The sequence below is a fragment of the Zea mays genome, chromosome 8, assembly GCF_902167145.1.
Source record: "Zea mays cultivar B73 chromosome 8, Zm-B73-REFERENCE-NAM-5.0, whole genome shotgun sequence".
NCBI classification, from domain to species: Eukaryota; Viridiplantae; Streptophyta; class Magnoliopsida; order Poales; family Poaceae; genus Zea; species Zea mays.
In genome coordinates this window covers 165940478-165956547 of record NC_050103.1, presented here as the reverse complement: position 1 = coordinate 165956547, position 16070 = coordinate 165940478, and the positions used below count along the sequence as shown (strand labels likewise).

General features: G+C 47.3%; 3 protein-coding genes across 3 annotated transcripts; all 3 read right to left on the bottom strand.

The window, feature by feature from the left end:
* Positions 1-685: 685 nt before the first annotated feature.
* Positions 686-1329, bottom strand: LOC101027108 (RALFL33). The gene has a single exon (NM_001158535.2). The coding sequence runs from the start codon at positions 1267-1269 to the stop codon at positions 895-897; it is 375 nt and encodes a 124-aa protein (NP_001152007.2). The 5' UTR covers positions 1270-1329; the 3' UTR covers positions 686-894.
* A 2099-nt stretch (positions 1330-3428) lies between these two features.
* LOC103636317 (autophagy-related protein 18a-like) lies at positions 3429-8008 on the bottom strand. Its single transcript, NM_001370908.1, has 4 exons — positions 7077-8008; positions 5452-5653; positions 3876-4002; positions 3429-3768 (listed from the first exon to the last, which is right to left on the bottom strand). The coding sequence occupies exons 1-4, from the start codon at positions 7983-7985 to the stop codon at positions 3678-3680; spliced, it is 1329 nt and encodes a 442-aa protein (NP_001357837.1). The 5' UTR covers positions 7986-8008; the 3' UTR covers positions 3429-3677.
* Positions 8009-10773: 2765 nt separating this feature from the next.
* Positions 10774-12077, bottom strand: LOC100283162 (src2-like protein). Its single transcript, NM_001156064.2, has one exon. It carries the CDS (start codon positions 11948-11950, stop codon positions 10886-10888), a length of 1065 nt encoding a protein of 354 aa, NP_001149536.2. The 5' UTR covers positions 11951-12077; the 3' UTR covers positions 10774-10885.
* Positions 12078-16070: the final 3993 nt, after the last annotated feature.

Below are 16070 nucleotides of genomic sequence, written 5' to 3'. Positions count from 1 at the left end.
AGCGAAGAAGCTTTTTATAGGCTTGTGAATTGTGATTAGCTGCCGCGTTTAGCGGACAACAAAGTGCCACCCTGGCATCCCTTTTCCTATTCAAAACAACAGCAACAACAGCGTGGCATCGCCAGTGGCCCAACCCACGTCCACGACTATGATCTGAGCCCATATGTGGAACACATGAGCTGGGCTGAAAAAGGCTATTTCAACTGCACGTGGGTTGGGCTGGTTTAGTACAAAGCGAAGGAACGGCTTTGGTTTGGCGCCTTTTTCAGCCCAACACGCAACGAAGACCCCACCTGATTAGAGGCCCAAAACGAAACCTGACCTGACTATTCTAGACTCTAAAGATTTTAGTTTCACTATTTGGTAAATTAAAGACTAAAATCGAATAAAATGGTGGAACTAAAAATTAGTCACTAAAAAATCGAACACCTCCTGTCTCCGGTCTCCACTCTCCGATGACTGATCTGAACCGGGAAAAAGGCGCTAACTGATTGGATTCCAGAAAAATAAAACCGGACAATATCAGGAGTTCAGGACCACTCACCTCAGGCTCCATCTGAATGAATCGAATCTCTCTTCTTACTTACCATCCTACTGCAACAATTTTCCACTCCATTTTCCTCATTTACAGATTTCACAATTTCGTTCGCAGACCGATTAGCATGAAAGACAATGCACACGAATATAATAATGGACCAGGAGTTCTTGATCCACACATGTTCCCTTTTTCCAATGCCAATTACAAAATCATAGAGCAAGATGCAGCTTGCTCTATGTCAGCTGATCAACAACCAACCTCTCAAAAGCCCAGCTAACTACAGAACACAAAACCACCAGAGCAGATCATATGCGTGGCCGGGGGGAGGGGGAGGGGGATGGTCATCGCTCGCTGCCCTAGCCTCTGCAGCGGGTGATGGCGGAGCAGCCGCGGGAGTAAGGGTTGGCCGGCGCGCCCGGCCGGCAGTTGTAGTAGGACGCGCCGCGGTACGAGCACGGCACGCGCCCGCGGCTCATGGCGTCGTAGCTGATGTACCCGCCGGAACCCAGCTCCCTCCTGGCCGTCGCGCCGATGCCGCCGCACGCCTCCACCGCGCCCGTGCACGCCGCGCCGCGATCGGCCCAGCTGTCCAGATCCACCACCGCTGTCGTCGTCGTCTGGCCGGCCGCACGCGGGACGCCCGCTGCGGCAAAAAGGAGGAGCGCCGCGGCGGCGACGGCGACGGCGACCGCGAGCACGGCGCGGCTCCGTGGCCGGTCGACGTGTGCCATGCGTCTGCTAGGTAGCTGCCCCAGCAAAGACGGCCAACGAGCCCGAGACTAACTGCTAATGGAAGTGAAGTGCTGGCTCGCTCGCTCGCTGGATCATGATCTCGATCCGTGACGACGACATGGCAACATGGGACGCCTGCTGCGCGGCATTTAATATACGGGGAGGCGCCTTGTCCGCGCGCGCGCCGCCGCACATGAGGCCACACAGCTGCGCCGGCTGTTTCTGGCACGTCGGGGGCCGAGAGCACGTGCCAACGTCCCGTTTCCTACAATATCTTACTTGGATGTATGCTCCAGCTCACCTGCTATCTCCACAGACGGCTAGCCTTTGCTAGTTTGTGTGTCTCATCTGCCCAGCAGCAGATCTGCAGGCTGCTGCAGCGGCGTTTCAGTCTCAGGGGTTTCTTTCTTTCTTTCTTTCTTTCTTTAAAGACAGAATCCAGTTTCGTTCATTAGCACAGGTGGTCAAAATCCATTTTTAGAGGTGGGCAGCAAGCAGCATGTCAACCACTGACAGATGATCTATATATTTGCTAGAGACAGCTTGAGTCTCTGCCAAACGGATTAGCGCAAAGACGATCGTTTTATGAAGACGGCTTCTGTTAATTTGCTTTTCAATTGAAAATAATGTATTCCGACCATTGTGTCTCAAGATTAACAGAAATGGAACCGACAGTAGAGTATATTAAAAAAGAAGTAAGCCCTGCTTCAGGTTGTGATGCCAAGGATGCACGTAGCTTCGCATGTACTCACCGATAAAATTGTGATAGACTGGACACTGATGCAAATTTAATCTTCACCGATAAATTTTTTGAAGCGTCACGAACTTGTGCAGGCCGGGCCTTTGACAATGCGAAGCTACGTGCTGGTAAACTGAAAGACCTGTTCCAATAAAGTTCGCAATTCAGAGCGTACCACTGATGCTCTGGATCACTTTCTTCACCTTCTTCTTGCATCCTTGGCAGTGAATGGACACTCTCAGCACCACAACCTGAAACGGGGCACACACAAACGGGATCAAACGGGATCAGTGACTGGAGAAGGAACAAAGATCCGCTCAGCAAACATCTACTGGAACTGGAATTCGACGCACTGATGCATAGGCTCTGAGGCCATGAGAGCGAGGTGAAGGTGCTTGCAGGAGGCAGGAGAGGGAAGTGTCCCCGTGGAGTCGTCAACTGCGGGAGAAGTGCGGAGGGAGATCTTCATACCCGCGCTGGTTCAGTAAGCAACCGCCATACAGAGAACGATGGTTGTGAAAGAGAAACCAGCAAGCGCATGGAGCTGACGGTCGATGGTTCAGCAGTGCTAGTCCTAGTCGTCGACACTCGTCGTCGTCTTCCTTCCAGAGCTCACCATGAGTAGAGCTGAGATTTCATTTTGGTGATGATGCCAACTAAAAGCGGCTTTTTTGCAGGGAGGTAGAATTACACTTGAACATCTCTTTTGCTAATCGTTGCTGACGTGCTGAGCTGAGCTACCTCTAGTAGAGAGATTTTCCTGCTGTACGGTTCTTCTTCTTCCTTCTCTTCTCTTTTCTTCTCCATAAGACCAATCACAGGTCATTGGGTAGCAATGTAGCATTACTGTAGATATGTTCAGCATGTGGACATGCAGACTGATTCATCTGATCCTCGTGTAATTCGGATGATGATCATTTGGATGTTTAGTTCTCAGCTGATACCTTTCATTCAACGGAAGTTCTCAACTGATATCTGTATAGTAAAATTAGTAGATGGGCGACATTACAAGGCGAGCGAAGGCATAGCCTGCAGAACACTTGAGGGCATACATTAACACCTTTTTAAGAGTATGAATGTAACACTAACATCCTTTTAGAGTTTAAAAGGAGGTGGTAGGAGTAGAACAGCATTCATTTTCACTTTCACACAATTAACCACCAGACAAGAGACTCTTTTAAGCTACTAGCAAACTAGCAATCGTCTTAGCCTTCGGCTCCTCACTTGAGGCTTATAACCTTGTATGTTTGTGTAGAATATTGCACACTGTAAAACCTAACCTTGTGTCATTGTGCTCGTGACATCCTGACCCGATAGACAACGCAATCAAAGAGCATGGTAGTTGCCGTACGAGCAGACAGCTAATTTATTCACCAGATGAGATCCAAACAGGGCAAAAATAACATTGGAGAAACATTGTTAGGCTATTTTATTCAATCCATTCATAAATAATAACGACACGTTCTATAACGTCCATCTGCAGATGGGTGTTTTAGCCCTTCCACAGACAGAACATACATCACCCAGAGCCAACAAGAAATATATATACACAAAGAAAATATTATCATATTTAGCTTAGACCTCCGGCCAACGAGGGCGCACAAAGATACTGTACAGTTCTTGGTACGGGGAGGAGGGCATCAATTGATAGATGATAATTGTGTGTCGCTACGGTTGATCTGACGGTTTTAGAAAACTGTAGCACTCCAGCTGCAGCATTTCTCCTCCATTAACTGGGTCAAATTGACATCTGTAGAAGCTGCAAAACCATTGGGGGAAGAAGAAATATTTAGATTCAAACATATATCTTCAACTATTGTGTTTATATCTGTTGATGAAAATCAATGTTCGATTCCATGTTCTCACCTTCCATCCATACCAACAACTGACACGGTATTCTTCTCATGTCCAAATGCAACAATGTACTGCTCCCCCTCATGGAGCCTGAACTGAGCTACTGACCACTCAGAGTGGAAATATTTCGGCAACACACCTGCCATTGATGGAAAATAAAATGAGCCTGTTTTTTTAAAGGCAATCGGAAACATCAGGGAACCACTCCCAATTTTAGATGGTCTCATCCCGGTGTAACTACCATATATATAATATATACTAAAACAGAGACCAAAATTGAATAGTCACTACTCAATGTTTGATTCTAAGCTTCCAGCAAGACCCTAAACCCTCTATTGTTTTGCATGTCGCATTAGATTTGGCCAAGTCAAATGTTTCTATATTTAACCATCAATCAAGAAAATAAATTTGTTAACAACAAAAGATTTCCTGTTTGAATCCAAGGGATTAAATTTTAGTCCTGTCATGTTTGAATACTAGTTAGAAGTATTAAATATAGTCTAATTATAAAACTAATTACACAGATAAGAACTGAAAGATAAGAACTGAACGGTAAGACGAGTCTATTAAGCCTAATTAGTTCATAATCCGCACATGTGATGCTACAGTAAACATTCACTAATCATGGATTGCTTAGTCTTAATAAATTTGTCCTGTCGTTTAGTCTTCATCTATGTAATTAGTTTTATAATTATACTATGTTTGATACTTGTATTTGGTATTCAAACATTCGATCCGATGTGATACGAACTAAATTTTATTCAGGGGAACCAAACATCCCCTTACGTTTTTAGCAGTGTTATCAAAACTACGTTTAAACCACGTTTAAACTACAAAACACTAATTAGAGGTTAAAACCACATTTTGGCGTTTTTGCGTTCTAAACTATAAAACAAAGTGTTTCATGCGTTTTTAGATCATTAGCTACTTTTGGGCTCAATATGTTAGTTACTTTTGGGTCCAATCCGTCTCATGGGTGAAGTTTTGGTAAGCCACGTTTTGGTATTTAACTTCATGTTATTGTCTGAAATTATGATATATTGGTATTTTCCTACGTTGTTTAAAACTACGTTTAAACTTTGTTTAAATGTTTAAAATCAAAACTTCACCCATGAGCGTTTCAACGTTTCATCATTTTAATAACCTTGGTTTTTAGATTCACTATGTGAAATACATTCAAAATATACAATTTACATGTTGTCGAACTACATGGATTTTTTTCGAAAAAAAAACAGGAGTATACCGATGATACTAAAATATAAAGGGCAAAAACAAATCTAAATAAGAGATCAAGGAAAACGCATTGTATCCTTGTAACGATTTAAAATTTATTAATATGAGAAATGCAACATATACTGAAACTTCTAAGGTTTATTGTCCAACAAACTAACTCCCAAAGTACAATGCGTAAATCTAGGAGAACCATTTAAGACAAACCACAGCTAATAATAAGTTTGTACATTTTGAAACAGAACTTTTCAAACCTATAAAAAATCATTCACAGTAAACCAAAAAGGGGACTTCTCCCAGACATTGGTATCCTGACTCTGTGACTCATGTCGTTAGAATGGATAGATAAGGAACTTACCCTTAATGAACGAAAGAGGGGGGCTTATATGCGAAACTTCAGGATCTGGAGCAGGTATAGGTTTATCATTTGCAGTCGATCCCACATTTATCTTTAGATTGAAGACATGTATTGTTCCTTTATCACTGGACACAGCCAAATACTGCAAATTATTCGAGAAAGCCAAGCTATATATTTCTGCTCTATCAGCACCTCTCCTTACCTACAACACAAGAAAGCAGACACAGTTAGTAACCATATCCTCAGTAAAAAGTAAGGTACTGCAATGTCAAGACTGCCACATAATACACTTGTCAAAAGCTTGGGGAGGGAAACAAACCTAAAAGAACAAATATATCAATGAGAAACAAAGGTTGGTAGTAGATATGCATACTCGCATAGAGATCCATAAGCAATAAACTTGATCCAGATCAGTCAGAATCAGAACTCGGAAGCACCTCACAGTAAAAGTTTATAGCTTTTGTTCAAATCTAGGTATATTACATAAACAGGTAGAAGTCAGGTCACTCCTTTATTGTAAGTATCACTAAGGACGCCCCTCATGAGGGTTAAGGATGAGACAGTTGACAGTTCTGCAGTAGCCATCCAAGAACTTACATGCATTTTTTTTCTAAAATAGTTCAACCCATAGTGAAACAGCCCCAGATGCAATGATACAGTTCTCTTCAACAAGAAACACCTCATCCTCACCATGCTACTGACACAGCCTTGCGCTTGCCCTGCACACCTCATCTTCCTTTATTTTTATTTCTTATCTTCTTATCCCTGGTTTCTCTCTCCTCTCAACCACAAACAAGCAAGTCTTTCTTCGTTTCTTATCCACTCTCTCTCCGCCGCCACAGCAAGAAGCTCTGCCAACTGTCACTACCCTTTCTCATCCCTAGCTGCATCGGAGATCTCCTCGCCGGCGCACACGCGCTCTGACGATCGCAGATGCCCCTCCTCCACAGACGCGCCGAGGGCCTCCATGCCATCGTGCCCGCGTGGCCTGCTCTCCACCTGAACATCGCGCCGGAGTGGCCTCGCCTGCTCGTACCAGGGCATAAACAGTGTGTGTGTGTGGGTGGGGGGGGGGGGGGCTGCCAATGTAAAAAAACGCTGAAACAGCTCCTGAAGCTGTCTAAGAATCTATACCAGACAGCCTCTAATACCCCACAGATTTCTGAGCTAGCCAAAAGGCCTAAAGTGAACATATAAATACACTTATACTAGAAGCAGAAAGTTGGTATTTAATCACACTACTTCAAAAAGAAACCATATGCGCTGGTGTTATATGATGCTAACAAATCAGAACATGTGGTCGCACAGAACTATTATAGTTTCCTATCCAGCAGCTGCTCAGAGGTTTTCAAACTAACATAGCACACTGCAGCTACTACTCAATGATCAACAAGAAAGCAATCGTTTGATCTGCCAGTCTGGCACTATACAATCCTCATGAAAACATAACAATTGAATTGCGGCATACACGGCTTTTTCAAACTCTCATTCAGAAGTTGCTCAAGGACATGTTTTCCCCTAATTTACTTGACAAAATCAGTTTTTATCAGCTGCAACATCATTCAACAGAACTTGCATACATTGATACATCCGATATAACTACGAGTGCGAGAAAGAAAGCTTACTTCCTGCAAGAGATTGCCTTCAGCTGCATTGTAGATTCTAACAAGTGTTCCCTTGGTGCTAGCAGTTGCAATGAGCCTCCCGTCCTGCGACAGCGCGAAGCACGAGACGCGGGAAGTGTGTGCATTGATAAACTTGGTCTTCCTTGCCCCATAGTGTTCCACCCTAACCTGCCCCTTCTGGGCACCGGGGCAAACAAGCACGATTGACCCGGGCTGCTGCGACACAGCGCAGAGGCCCTTGGGGTTGGGCGCCGTCTCGATCTGGTGCACGAGCTTAAGGTCCGCAAAGTTGTAGACGAAGATTTTGTTCTCGAGCACCACGATGATGCGGTCGCGCCGGAGGCGGACGCCTCGGACGGGGGAGCGGAAGGAGAGCTCCCCAATGCACCGGCTCTGGTGGTCGTCCCAGATCATCACCTTGTTGGGCGGGTAGTGGGGGTTATCGCCGCCGCCGACGAGCGCGAGTATGTTGCAGCGGAACAACATCTCGACGACGCCGATACCCCCTCCCCCGGCGCCGCCGCCATCGGCGGCGAGGTCCCGGCGGAAGATCTCGCGGAAGGGGTCGCAGTTGTAGATGCGGAAGCCCGACTTGGTGCCCGCCGCGAAGCAGCCGTAGTCCTGGTTGAAGGAGATGTGGAGGAGGTCCTTGGCCGTGGGGAAGGGCGCAGCGGCCGCGGGAGCGGAGGCGGAGGAGGGCGCCGACGAGACTGACGAGGAGTCATCGCTCTCGCTCTCCTCGCCGCCGGAAGGGGTGGGATCGATTGAGGTGGTCAGGGACGTCGGCGACGTCTCCCGCTCCGGCTCCGGCTCCGGCGCCCGCGCCTCTTCCACCTGCTGCTGCAGCGGCCGATCGTCGGGGACTGGGTTAGGGTTTGGCGGTGCCGGCGAGGAGGCGGGCGGCTCCATGGGCGAGACGAGGGCAGAACGGTAAGGTAGGTAGGGACGTAGGGTTGCGCCGTGTTACGGGGCTGCTGGGGGGCGGTGCGGGATGTAGTGATAAAGGTCAGGGTGGGGTAGGGTAAATGGGGCTGGAGATCGTGGTTATTCACGGTGTTGCCATTGGTCGTCCTCGGCTCGGGGATGCAAAGCGGGGAAGGCAGCGCCTACCTTTCGTGGCGTACGGGTTGCCGTGACCGGCTCAGATTGTGTGGGCGTAAACATTTTCTGATTCAGGGATGTTCTACACGCTCGCTTCTGAATTCTGATCTTTTTGGGCAATTTTTTCATAGCTATCAAGAGGGACACGTTTTTCATTCAAAATGAGTATGGTTTTAAAATATACAAATATTTGCAAGAAATTATAAACTTACCACAGCAGTTCTAAAAAATACATTAAACAGCAAAAAAAAATAAGAGAAAAGGCACAAGGACCTTTGGACTCCACACCACAATAGAACATCCATACGGAGAATACAAGAGGCCATGTTTGTTTGTTGCCTCATTTTTAGAATCTCGTTCTAAAATCTACTCTCCCCGTACTAATTTATAATTTATTTGACTATTTTTCCTCAAGTTTGATTGTCTTGTCTTAGTGAAAAATCATAATTTTTTGTAATATTTGATTAGCATATAATATATTTAAAATATGGCTTTGAAATTTTTTTATTTTTTCGCAAAAAAAAATGAATAGGACGAGACAATCAAACGTGGTAAAAAAGTCAAACAAATTATAATTTAGTACGGATGTAGTAATAATTAGTCAAACACCTCTTATTTTTTGGTACTAGATCTGTTATAGAATCTCGCAATCTCTCCATAAATTGATAATAGGATTTGTATGAAATTTTGTGTAGTATCTAGGTTTCTCAAAATCTATTGCAAACCAAATGCCCCCCAAATGCAAACTTCCGACGACACTAGTAGCAAAGCATTTGTCATAAAAAATATCAAAAAAAAATGTCGACGGTAAAGCATCCACCGAGAAATTTGACATGACTACGACGAGAAAGCATCCGCTAGAGAGGAAAGACGACCAAGTATCCCTCTGTGATGAAACGCACAACAATGTCGACAAAAATATCTGACCAAGTATATGTCGTCGATATTGAAGGACGTGGAATTGAATTGGGTTGTTGATATTGAAGGACATGGAATTGAATTAGGTTGAATACTAAATCAGACATGGTATTTAAATAAGATGTAATTTTAACTTTATTGTTTGGATGTCAATAAATTGGAGTTTTAAATTGTGCGGTATAATTCCATGCAAAATCGAGGGATAGGGCTTTGTATTGGGAGAATAAGTTTCTAGTTATGGTCTAATTACAGGGAATTGGACCTCTGATTCCAAATATGAATTCCACGTGCAAACAAACAACATAATTTAGGAAAGCTATTTATCCTAATTTTGTGCTCCAATATCTACATCAAACAGGGTATTAATGTTTGAAAGCTCCTCTCTTTGTTATTGTTGTTATAGTGGGCACAAACATGACTATGAGGATTTGTGTGTTGCTCGAATTTGTCATGAAATTAAAAAACAGAGGGTATAGGATTTCAGCGGCATTATACAAACTAGTTCAGCGCCATGATACCCCGATAATTTGAATACATTGAAAACATTGCAAGCAAGAATTTCAGCGGCATTGTCGCATTGATACCACCCCAATCGTTTGGCCGACCACGGAGGTGGCGTCAGAGCTGGTGGCGGGGAGGCAGGCATATTGACAAATGAGTTTCCTGCAACTCTGTGGTTGCAATTGCGCCAACACGTCAGCATGTATGCACATATGGTTGAAGTAGAAGATAGAAAAGCAAAGCATACTCTGTGGTTACATTGGATTTGGAATTGAGCTGAATCCTTGGGGTATCATGCCGCTGAAATTGTTGCTTGCAATATTTCAAGTTCGTTCATATTATAAATCTAGGCATGTTTTATATTCTTCGTTTTCGACTTGGTGCGTATTCTGTCCTAAACAGAGGGTATAGGATGGATAAATGTTCGTTCAGAGTTCCCGCTCGGCTTGTGCTTAGCCATTCTTGCTGCAGACTGTGCCTGTTGTTTGACTCTGTTTTTTTCCCTGTAGATTACAAAAGCAACCGAAGCGGTTGTAAACGAATACCGCAGCATCACAACCTGTTCCTAGACTACAGATCTATTTTTTTATTTTTAAACATTAACTTACATGCCTTAATTTTGTAAAGTAGCACTAGATGCCCACATTAAATTTAAGTATAGATTCCGTCCGTAAACAGTAGAAGGCAACCAGTCAAATGTTAGGTGATTACGTCCACTACGATAGCAACTTGCAATCAGCAAGCATCGATCCTTTTTCTCGTGGCCATGGAGCCCCCCAAGGAGGCGAGGAATATTATGTAGTCTGCTGATGCTCTCTCTACACCAGCGGCAGCGGCGGACGATTGCTTGCTGAAGTGAAGTACTTTTAAATTTTGCCAATGGGAGTAGAGCCCAGCTCGACTCTTTTAAATTTTGCCAATGGGAGTAGAGCCCAGCTCGACTTTAAACTCCGATAGCTATCAAGCGCCGCCACCAAAATTACGCGTTTCAAGTTCATGCAAACACTGTCCCTCAGTAAGAGATGCCTGGTTAAACGATCGCCAGATTGATAAAATTCCGAAAGTTGGCACAGATCTGAAGAGAAGAAAACTGCGTGCAATTCATACAGTATAATGTCACGCTTTCAGCATCAATACCATATATGTATGCATAATCTTGATTGATTTCGTTCCGACAATTACATAGATTGCGTACAGAAGGAAACAAATCACAAAAGGCAAATCCAAAACGGGAACCTCTCCGTCTCTGATGCGCGGCGTGGCGTCACCACCCATGCCACCGGAGCGCGCTAGAAATCGAAGCCGCCGCCGTCGTCGAACCCGGCGTCGTAGCCGGCGTCGTACGCCGACGAGTCCGAGATCATGTCGCCGATCAGGAGGCCCCCGACGGCGCCTCCGAGCAGCCCGGCCCCGAGCCCCATCCCGAAGTTGTTCTTCTTCTTCTGCGGCCTCACGGCCTGCTGCTGGTACCCGTACCCGGCGGCCTGCGGCGGCGGGTAGCCGTACCCGTACCCGGCCTGCTGCGGGGGCGGGTAGCCGTACCCGGCGGCCTGCTGCGGCGGGTACCCGTAGCCGCCGTACTGCGGCGGAGGAGCAGCGTAGGGCGCCGCCGTGCTGGGACCGGCCGAAGGGTAGGCCGTCACCGGTTCGCCCCCCTTGGCTGGCTTGCCTGCCGCGGGTGGGTAGCCGGATGAGGGCGGGTAAGCAGCGTCGGCCTTGCCGCCGGCGGGCGGGTAGGCGCCGTATGGAGGTGGGTACGCGTCGGCCTTGGCTGCCGGCGGGTATGCGGTGGCAGGGGGCGCGTACGCGTCGGCCTTGCCCGAAGGAGGCGGGTACGCGGCGGGAGGCGCGTAGGCGTCAGCCTTGCCTGAAGGAGGCGGGTACGCGGCGGTCGGTGGAGGATGGGCGTAGGCGGACTGGGCGGCGGAAGCGGGGGCGTAGCCGTTGGCGACCTCGCCGAGCTTGTACGAGAGGTTGAGGACTCCCTGGGGCTTGCCGGAGGAGATCTTGCGCACCTGGTAGGCGACGAACTTGGCGGGGACAGGGCCGTCGGGGGCGCCGGAGAGGAGCTCGGACAGCGGGATGTGGACCTCGCCGACATCGCGGTCGCCGAGGGCGCGCTCGGCGCGGAGGAGGACGTGGAGGGAGCCGGCGCCAGTGGCTGGGACGGCGAAGCGGAGCGTGGCGTTCCAGGTCGGGTTGCGGCCGCCGGTGCGGTCGGCCTGGACCCGCTGCCGCGACCGGGGGTCGCCGGAGAGCGACACCACGGCGTAGACCTCCATCCTGGACATCAGGTTCACGTCCTTGAGGTCCTTGCCCGAGATCAGCGTCAGCTCCAGCGACCGCGTCGCCATGGCCGGGATCTTTTTTCCTTGTTTGATCGGCGATGAAATTGGTTGGTTCTCTCCCTCTCCTAGATCGATCGGTATGTGCGCTGCTACCGCTGGATCGACGACTTTGAGAATTTGAGATTTTTTTGTTTGATGGCTCAAGGCTCTTGCTCGTCGTTATATATACCAGAAGGGGAACGGAGGAGGAGGATGCGGACATTTCTTGGACGCGGACTCGACCTGTTGCATGACTGGTAGGCCCAGGTACAAGTGGGGCCGTTTGTCAGTGAGTCGCTTGGCGCGTTGCAGGTCCTTCCAGAACGCGCGCGTGACGCAGGTCGGTTTGCTCACACGCGGCGGGGACGAGACGGCTCGTATGGCATGTATGACGCGTGGTCCCAGGCTATGGCTGGGTTCACACGTCAGTGGGCGTAGCGTTGCTGGGGGAATTGTTGGATGGCAGTTGCCTCCGAAAGTCCGAATCTTCTGTACTAGCGCACCCGTAGATGACGCGCGGAAGCAATGGACCATTTCTCGCTCAGTGCACGGTCTAGGTGCTGTGTGTGTAGGCCCTGGTAGTGAGGTTTCTGCGTATTGACCAACACCGCGTGGCGTTGGCGTGGTTCGCAGCGAATCTCAGCCGTGGCGTCATCGATTCTCTTGCGGGCTAAAGCAAAAACGAAGGCAACGGATCGCCGAGTGGTAGGCCGGACGCATCTTTCTTTCCACCCGCCGACGACGCTGCTTGTCCGTTGGTGTGGCTTCCCTCGCATTCCATATTTCCATGCGTATTCCACTTTCCAATGAACATTGTACTCTTAAAATTCTTGAAGAAAACAATGCATATACACCGGTCTCTATAAAAACACAACTCAACCTTACAAACAACTATGGTAAATTAACGGTCTATTTGCAAAGCTCTAACTCTTCCAAAAAAATCGAACTAAAACAGAATTTTATTTAACGACCTCTTCATAAGGTATTCAGCTCTAAGAAGTTATTCATTGTCCATAAAGACATATTCAACTAAGCAAGCTCTGAAAAGGAGTCATACATTAACAGCATTAGATCATACATCTACATAATGTGGAGCATGATGTCCAATTACTTGCTATTGTGTCCCAACTCTGGTCTCTTTGCTTAAGCCTGTAGGCTTGTACCACTACTTCCAGAGTGATGGTGCAGGGCTACGCCTCCTCAACTTAAGACTTGAGCACTGCATCATCGACTTGCCACATGTCTCCAATCACACATGCATCTAACACCGCAACGAGGGAGCCAATGAGTAGCCAAAGTACCCTCTCAGACCACCACCGTGCTCTATAGGTTCATGGCGGCCACCTACTATGGGTATGTGGTCTTCAAGATGTCATGGTCCAATCACATCATCTTGGTCTCCTCCCACAACAGGGAGGGCTGGGAGGCCATGGCAGTGGCTAAAAAATTGCATGTCATCACAAATTAGTAGACCCAGCGTTTCATCATAGCCTAAACAAAGTCATTAACTCAATTAGATCATTTGTTTTTGAGCTCCTAACAAAGCATGATGCAATGGAGACACAAGTTTGACAGCTTGGATAGGCGTCCAGGGTCGTCGGGCCCCTGGATCCGCTACTGGTCATCCCGAAGGATGGCTCGAGATATAGTATTGAGAGCACCTAGAGGGGGGGTGAATAGGTGATCCTGTAAAACTTAAAAACTTAGGCCACAAAAACTTGTTAAGTGTTAGCACAATAATTGCCAAGTGGCTAGAGAGGAGTCTCAACAAAACACAATGCCACAAGAGATCAAACACAGAGATGACACGGTGGTTTATCAAGTGGTTCGGCCAAGACCAACGCTTGCCTACTCCACGTTGTGGCGTCCCAACGGACGAGGGTTGCAATCAACCCCTCTCAAGCGGTCCAAAGACCCACTTGAATACCACGGTGTTTTGCTTGCTTTTTCTCAATCCCGTTTGCGAGGAATCTCCACAACTTGGAGCCTCTCGCCCTTACAATTGAAGTTCACAAAGAAACACAGAGCAAAAGGAGGAATGAGCAACGCACACAAGACTTCAAAAGATCAGAGCAACAACACGCACACAAGTAGCAACAAGAGCTCGCAACACAACTCAAAGAGTTCACAACTCCACAAGAGCTCTATATGCTATCACAATGAAACGAATGTGCGAGATCGATGTCTTGGTGCTTAGGAATGTTGTAGGAATTCTTGGTGTTCTCCTCCATGCGCCTAGGGGTCCCTTTTATAGCCCCAAGGCAGCTAGGAGTCGTTGAGAACAAATCTGGAAGGCCATCCTTGCCTTCTGTCGTCGGGCGCACCGGACAGTCCGGTGCACACCAGACACTGTCCGGTGCCCGATTTCCTTCCTTAAACAGCGCAGTCGACGTTGCAGATCCGGGAGCCGTTGGCGCACCGGACATGTCCGGTGCACACCGGACAGTCCGGTGCCCCCTTCCGACCGTTGGCTCGGCCACGTGTCCCGCGCAGATCGCGCGGCCGACCGTTGGCCCGGCCGACCGTTGGCTCACCGAACAGTCCGGTGCACACCGGACAGTCCGGTGAATTATAGCCGTACGCCGTCGGCGAATTCCCGAGAGCGGCCTCTTCACGCCGAGTCAGTCTGGCGCACCGGACACTGTCCGGTGCACCACCGGACAGTCCGGTGTGCCAGACCGAGCTGAGTCTTGGCTGTACACAGCCAAGTCTTTTGCACTTCTCTCTTTTCTTCTTCTTTCTGTTTCTAACACTTAGACAAGTATATTAGTATACAAAACCAATGTACTAAGGCTTAGAAACATACCTTTACTCATGATTTGCACTTTGTCCATCCATGAGCGTAGATTCACTTTTAAGCACTTGTGTTGGCACTTAATCACCAAAATACTTAGAAATGGCCCAAGGGCACATTTCCCTTTCAATCTCCCCCTTTTTGGTGATTTATGCCAACACAACATAAAGCAACTAGAACAAGTGCAAAATCACTTCAAATAAAACTCAAATTTATTTTGATTCAGTTTTGACATATATGGATCATCCTTTGCCACCACTTGGTTTGTTTTTGCAAGTCAAACTCAAATCTCTATCTCTAAGTCAAACACACATGTTGAAGCATAAAGAGAGTCATTCCAAAAGAGATTTATCAAAGATTTCAAAAACTCCCCCTATTTCCCATAATCAACACTTCTCCCCACAAGAAGCCAACTTTTGACAAAAGAGACAATGAAAGAGTTTTGACAAACCAAAAGCTCTATTCTACTATTTTCAAAGTTTCTCAAGTGGTAGCTGATCCATCTATTGCTTTGGCCTTTATTTTCTCCCCCTTTGGCATCAAGCACCAAAACGGGATCAATCTTGGCCCTTGAACCCCATTGCCTCACCGAAATCTTCAATTAAGAGCAAATGGCAATAAGAGTTCATGAGATGAACTTGGAATAAGTTACCCTCTCATCGGAGTGCAGTGGAAGTCTTTCATGGTCCAAGTCCACCTTTTCCCTTTCAATTCTCCTTCGAGACTAAATCAAGCAAACTCAAGCATATGGTTAGTCTCAAAGGTTCAAGTTGTAACACAACTCCCCCTAAATATGTGCATCACTTACACAAGGACTTATGAGGTCCAGGGAGTGTTTGTACAACTTGAGCACCACAATAAGCAACAAAATGCAGAATGAACATGATCAAAGGCATAAACACATGTATGCTACAGTTCAATCCAAGTTCCGCGAATCTAAGACATTTAGCTCACTACGCAGCCTGCAAAAGGTCTTCTCATCTAGAGGCTTGGTAAAGATATCGGCTAGCTGGTTCTCGGTGCTAACATGAAACACTTCGATATCTCCCTTTTGCTGGTGGTCTCTCAAAAAGTGATGTCGGATGTCTATGTGCTTTGTGCGGCTGTACTCAACAGGATTTTCCGCCATGCGGATAGCACTCTCATTATCACTTAGGAGTGGGACTTTGCTCAGATTGTAGCCAAAGTCCCTGAGGGTTTGCCTCATCCAAAGTAGTTGTGCACAACACTGTCCTGCGGCAACATACTCGGCCTCAGCGGTGGATAGGGCAACGGAGGTTTGTTTCTTAGAGTTCCAAGACACCAGGGACCTTCCTAAGAATTGGCACGTCCCCGATGTGCTCTTCCTATCGA